This window comes from Hyperoodon ampullatus (assembly GCF_949752795.1).
Source record: "Hyperoodon ampullatus genome assembly, chromosome: 5".
Classification (NCBI taxonomy): domain Eukaryota; kingdom Metazoa; phylum Chordata; class Mammalia; order Artiodactyla; family Ziphiidae; genus Hyperoodon; species Hyperoodon ampullatus.
The window spans coordinates 88,233,608-88,240,606 of NC_136918.1; the positions used below are offsets into that span (position 1 = coordinate 88,233,608).

Genomic DNA, 6,999 nt, shown 5'->3' on the forward strand with positions numbered 1-6,999 from the left:
TAGCCAAGATATGGAATCAACCTAAGAGTTCATCAACAGATGGATAAAGAAGATGTGGTATATATAGACAATGGAATATTACTCAGCCATAAAAAATAATGAAGTTTTCCCATTTGCAACAACATGGATGGACCTGGAGGATATTATGCTTAATGAAATAGGTCAGCCAGAGAAAGACAAATACTGTATGTTAGCACTTACATGTAGAATCTAAACAATAAAACAAATGAATAAACATAACAAAACAGAAAGAGACTCACAGATATAGAGAACAAACTGGTGATACATGTGGGGAGAGGGATGGAGAGGCAATAGAAGGGTAGGGAATTAAGAGGTACAAACTACTATGTATAAAATAAATAAACTATAAGGATATATGGTACAGTATAGGGAATACAGCCAATATTTTTTTTGTGTGTGTGGTATGCGGGCCTCTCACTGTTGTGGCCTCTCCCGTTGCGGAGCACAGGCTCTGGACGCACAGGCTCAGCGGCCATGGCTCACAGGCCCAGCTGCTCCACGGCATGTGGGGTCTTCCCAGACCGGGGCACAAACCCGTGTCCCCTGCATCGGCAGGTGGACTCTAAACCACTGCGCCACCAGGGAAGCCCCCAGCCAATATCTTATACTAACTTTAAGTGGAGTATAATCTATAAAAATGTTGAATCACCATGTTGTACACCTGAAAGTTATACAATACTGTAAATCAACTGTACTTTAATAAAATAAAGTTACATTAAAAATTTTAGATTTGCAGAAAGGGAGCTTATTTGACTTACTTTATAATATCTGCAAATAGTTAATTCTGTAAAGATGTAATAAAATGTTAAAACTTTGGCAAAGTTTGAACAACATTGATGAGTTTATTTATAAAGTAATTTTTTATGAGAAGTATCCTATTAATGTAAAACTAAAATGCAATTATCTCTTATTGAAATTACTTACTTATCTTGGAGAAATCAGCCTATGCTTACAAAAGATAGCAAAAGTTTATTTATTTATTTTTTTGTAATCTGCCCAGAAAGAAGAGTTTCAGTATCTCACAAGAGTAATCTTTTGTGCCTTGTCCTAACTGGGATATATACTTGCATATTTAAAATGACCAAAAACAGTTCTTCATCTGATTACTTTAAGATTTATTGTTTATAATAAATAACTTATTCTCACTTTATTAGGTAACCAAACTGCGAACATTCATTTTTCTCAGGCATCCACAATGCTATATTATTCAAATAACATAATCTCTGATTAATATTTGATTTCGCCTTCCCAAGATCAGACCCTAAATTCAGGAAAACACATTTTTTCCAAGATACCTTCTACATTTGAACTGTCTTTAAGTTTTCCCAGAGGACTATTGGGCAATGACAAGGATTTTTTTTCTTAACCTTACAAAAAGAAGAATGCTAGAAATAATTAGGTTTATTTGTTAAGCCCCTTCTTGATAAATAGCTCAACACTATCAAGAAATGCATAGGAAGATTTGTCAAATCAAATGAGAAGCTCAGCCTTCCCTAGGCTAATTTTGTACAGGCAAAATATTATAACATAAAGTTCAGTGATTGCATAATTTACAGAAAGGCCCTGGATATATGTCAACGTCCTCACTCTCTGTAATATGTTCTCACCCTCACGGGAAACACTGATTAAATAAGACCAACATGGGCTTCCCTGGTGGTGCAGTGGTTAAGAATCCGCCTGCCAATGCAAGGGACATGGGTTTGAGCCCTGGTCTGGGAAGATCCCAGATGCCGTGGAGCAACTAAGCCCATGTGCCACATCTACTGAGCCTACGCTCTAGAGCCCACGAGCCACAACTACTGAGCCTGCATGCCACAACTACTGAAACCTGCGTGCCTAGAGCCCGTGCTCCACAAGAGAAGCCACCGCAATGAGAAGCCTGCGCACTGCAACGAAGAGTAGCCCCCTCTCGCCACAACTAGAGAAAGCCCGCGCACAGCAACGAAGACCCAACGCAGCCAAAAATAAATAAATGAAATAAATAAATTTATTCAAAAAAATAAGATCAACATCTTATTGCCTAATAGAAGATTTAAATTCTCTTTCTTGCTGATACTGTTTGTTAAATTAACCGTAGATTAACCATAGCCACTTACTCTTACCCTCACCCAGTAGTCCACAATTTCCTCTCATGCTTTCCTAAAGACTCTGCTTAAGTTATAGGTGAGGATGTGCCTTTAACAAAGAAAGACAGTCTCAGAGCCTCGTGGACAGAACTTTACCAGATACTCTTCACTCTTGATATTTCAAAGAATGGACTTAGGGTCAGAGGCTGACAGAAGAGCTGACATTACACAGACAAGTATGAGATAGTACTAGAGGCTAAATCAGATTTTCAGGACTTCTTTTAGTTCAGAAATAGATAACTTCATGAAATCAAATTAATGACCCAAGGTTAGAGGAATTAATTACATAGAACAGATTGAACTGAAACTGGAAATCTAATTTCTAAATGTGGACATGTGTTTTGGAAAATTATTGGCATTATCTTAATGTTCTGTTTTCTGATGGGGAAAACCCGTTTAGCATTCATGCTGATCTATCTCTAACCATCAGTTTAGTTGACTCCGATGTTGCAAACTAAATGAAACATTCTTTTAATGTTAGTTTGTTCTCCTTGGTCTTTCAGATTCAGGAAGAAACAGTTTTTTCTGAGACTTTTTAATGGCAATAACATTATTTGCATGGGCTCAGTAAGAATCTGTCCTCCCTTTTACTGGAATATAATCAGACAAATAGACAATACAACGGAGGCCAAATGTAGAGTGTCTTACTTAAAAATTAGCCTCACTTCATCAGATACGACAAGCCCCTTATTAAGGAGAAAGGGTTATAACTTCATATCTGAAGCTAATAGCCAAAGCTTCTCCCAAGAAGTTGAACTAAGACCTGTTTGTGGCTTACAGGGCACCAACCTTATAGGCAGTAAAAAGGTCACTTGCTGGATAGCCAGGAACCTCAGCAGATTTGGGAAAACTAGAGGAAAGAAAAATTCACCAACTCTTATAAGTGCTAAAGATGAAACCAGTTTGGGACTTCCCTGGTGGCACAGTGGTTAAGAATCCTCCTGCCAATGCAGGGGACACGGGTTCAAGCCCTGGTCCAGGAAGATCCCACATGCCGCAGAGCAACTAAGCCTGTGCGCCACAACTACTGAGCCTGTGCTCTAGAGGCTGGAAGCCACAACTACTGAGCCCACGTTCTGGCCTAGAGCCCATGCTCAGCAACAAGAGAAGCCACCACAATGAGAAGCTTGTGCACCACAACAAAGAGTAGCCCCTCTCACTTCAACTAGAGAAAGCCTGCGTGCAGCAAGAAAGACCCAACACAGCCAAAAATAAAAATAAGTAAATAAGTAAGAGTTTGGTTTCCTACCCTTAGAACAGAAGAGTAAATAAAAGCATTTAATGAAGACCTCTGGAATGATGAAGCCATTGAAATGCTCTCCTAGGTAACTTAATAAATCATAGAAGTTGATTCTCTGGCTTTATCAATGACAGTTGTTCAGTACAGTATAGCACTAGATTTGCTATCTATATACAAGAAGGCTTTTATATGCTAATTAAAAGTTTTTCTAGCTTATGTCAATGAATTAGGCCCAAATACAATGCCTTTTGTGATCATGAAAAATCTTTCGAGATTATTTATGATAACAAAGGAACTGCCATACTGGAGCACCATCTAACATACCCACCCACAGAATACCAAATTCTCTAGGGGTATACACATTTGTGTTCATTCACTATTAGTGATTAGGATATTTGGAAACTCTGTAAGGCTAGACATTAACTTATCAAAAACTGTGAGTGGTGTGAATAATTATTTTTCTAAAATTTCAAGCAAATTCCGTCCTGTATAGATGCAAAAGTTTCTGTTCATTATAATCCAGAAGTTACAATTTTATTGTCCTGTAGGGCATTAACTAGTTTTGTATGTGATTCAGAAATCTTATTCCAGCATACATACTTATTCCAGTATCAAAAGTAACTAAAATACTTTTGATACTCCTATACTTTTGTAAATCAGCTTTACCATCCTGCAGCTTCCCACATTAAGGAAATCATTAATCATTAATGAATCAAAATAATCTTACAGGTATTCACCCTAAAAAATTATGCTTAAAAGAAAATAGAAAAATGCAGCAGTTTGTTCTCATTCATTAGTGGGACTCTCCTGTTTCCTCTTTTCTTATTATTTTCAATATTTTTTACAGTAATCATAAATCCATAGAAAAAGACAACTCAGTAATTTTTTTTGAGCATGTGTAGTTTGGAGTCACTATATGTATTAAGACATGGCTGAAGGGAGTATGGTGTGTGTGTGTGTGTGTCTATATACAGTGCAGAAAAAAGGTTGAGCACCACTGGGGCAACCTTTCAACTTTACAGACAACTTGCTATACAGAGAAACTTACTGCCTAATTTCCAATGAGTTGTCATTTCACTGATTATTACCATCATAGCATATACATACACATTTGATGACATAAATAATACATATCAGTGTTTCCTCATAGTCTTAAGAGAGAAGTTTGTAAGACTTTTAAAGAAATTCAGCAAAATTCACAGCTATCTTTGTTAGATTTATCAAGAATATATACTTGTGAGACCTCTGCAGAGCAACTTAATATAACATTAGGCACATGTAGGCCTTCAAACTATCCATTTATGACTAATAATAGTGATCTGGGAAGAGGAAGGTTAGCAGGAGGAAATCTAGGAAGGGACCAGTGGCTGGTGTACATGGAAATTCTACACATATATCCTTGGGCTTTGTCTCCAAGAAGTTATTCAATGAAACAGTGAGGTCAAGTCAGATGAGAAGATTACCAATCGCTCCATCTCCTGCTCCCTGAGTCTCTCCTCCCTCTGCCGTCGGTGATAATCCATCAGGTCGTCTCGTCCTGAAATGGAGCTAATGCTGCTTTTCCGTTCCCTAAGGACAGGCTGGGGGGTTCCTGAGGCCTGTCTGAGGCTGTCCAGATCTGCATCATCAAACTCAACAGACCCACACGAGAAGTTCCTCCTGGCCGCAAACGCTCGGTCAAGCTCTCCGGGAGGGAATGAATGACCTGGGCTGGTCCCCAAGTAGGAAGCCCTATCAAGGTCATCAGAGGTACAGGAGGAGGTGGAGGCCAGAAGCATCTTCCGAGCCACTCGAGGACTGGCAGGGACGCTGAGGGTGGAACTCACATAAGGATTGCCCTCAGAGGCAGAGGTTTTATAGGGTAAAGCTCCTGAGCTCAAAGAAGAAAAATTCAGGTAATTGTCATTGTCTGTGATGCTATGAGGTAGATCCTTTTCCCCCAGTTTCGTTCGTTTGTAATTGCCCAGAGAGCTTCTTGGAGGCAAACTGAGAGGTGCCAGCTGATTCTCTGTGGCTCTGTGCAGCCTGGGGAGAGATCGGCTATAGGCGCCCATGTGACTCAGGCTGCTGCTCGAGTACTTCCTAGTTTTTAAACTGATGTTTTCAGATGCCAGATCCTTGTGTCTGGTCAACTTGGGCTGAAGTGTCAGGTTGTCCTGGATGCTTATTTTCCTGGCTTGCTTTGGGCTTGAAGGCATGCTGGCTGCCCCTGACCTACCGATGGGCAAGGAGCCAGTATCACTCAGGGAACTTCCATTCCACATGGTCAGGAGTGAGCCAGATGCTTTTCGGCCTTCCAGCCCTCCAAGAAAGTAGACATTGTCATGGGATTTATTCCTTGAGCTATATTTGGAATAGGGAGGCTTCTCTGAAAGCCTCAAGGACCTTTCAGTGTCCCGGCCTGTAAAATGATCAAAGTCTGCTCTCCCAAGTGGATATCCACTAAGGGAGGGTGAAGTGCTGCGTAAAGGGGTGGGAGGTTTCACGGAAATATTTTTGTCATTTCCGTCGCAAGAGAACTGCTTGGTTCCCTGGATTTTGGCCAAGGAGGGGCTACTTCTGACACTGGTTCCCAAAGGAGAAGGGCTTCTTTTAGCAGGCACAGGTTGTGAGAGAGTTAAATAGGAACCAGAATAGTCTCCATTGGTTTTAAATCTCAGACTGGAAGAATATTTCTTCGGGCTCAGGCTCTCCATCATGTTTTGGGAATCGTTTTCGAGGGAATTCGCCACAAAGCCCACCTCTAAGCTACCATTCTGTAAATCCAGCTGCTTTTGCATGTGGCTCTGCTCTGCCATAATCTTGTTGGAATCTGTAAAGGAAAAAAAAAAGAGAAAGCTTTACTTAACAAAGAAGATTTAAAAAGACTAACCACATTTTTCAGCCTACATCAGTACAAATAGGTTTGCAGTTCAATCTGTTGTAATTAAAAAACACAAACGCTGTTTTAGAAATAAACTAGGAAAGCTGTCCTGCAAAATAAAGATGAATAAAGACCACTGATCTGGGATGTTTCTTGTACAAAAGAAAAATAACTCAAGAGGACATCAATGAAATTTGAGAGGAACAAATCCCTAAGCAAGTACAAGTGCAAGATGAGGGTGGTACCTAAAAAAGACAATGTCCCTTTAGTTTTCTAGTCCCTGGAGGACCACCTGCTTCCTGAGTACCTAGCAAAAACCCAAAGGGATGCTGCAATGGGCCTTCCTTTAGATGTCTCTGCAAGAATCATTAACCGCTCAGAGGTTAAGTCCTGAGGAAACTAAATTCACATTCTGGCAGAGAAAGAAAATTTTGTGTTAGACTGGTCTAATTTTGTGTTAGACACTGTTAGACATTAAAATTTTGTGTTAACATGAGGGTTAGAAGATGATTCTTTAAAGGGGGACTATGAGAGTTACCTTCTCAACAAAAAGACTTAATAAAGCTCCTGCATCCATCAGAGAAAGGTAGGTAATAGTAGACGAAGGAGTGTTCCCCATATTCCTGCCATATCAGGGTCAGGGTGGAGTATTTAAAAACCTAAAACTGATGTATCCTTCAAGTTCCCAGGCATCCCAGAGGCACCATGATCATCCTTGATCTAACTCTCTCCTCTCATGGAAACACCTT

The 6,999-nt window shown here is 40.0% G+C and overlaps 1 protein-coding gene across 3 annotated transcripts in view; it reads right to left on the reverse strand.

Moving 5' to 3' along the window:
* The window catches only part of PHLDB2 (pleckstrin homology like domain family B member 2), a gene marked incomplete at both ends in the record, with an annotated part of 112,089 nt that extends 105,890 nt beyond the window's left edge, over positions 1–6,199 (reverse strand). For 2 of the 3 annotated variants that reach the window (XM_079704217.1, XM_079704216.1), the window contains one exon: positions 4,851–6,185. In XM_079704217.1, coding sequence (XP_079560343.1) covers positions 4,851–6,185 — 1,335 coding nt within the window. Of the gene's footprint in view, positions 1–4,850 lie in introns of all 3 variants that reach the window. The other variant, XM_079704218.1, reaches the window with a different exon arrangement.
* Positions 6,200–6,999: the final 800 nt, after the last annotated feature.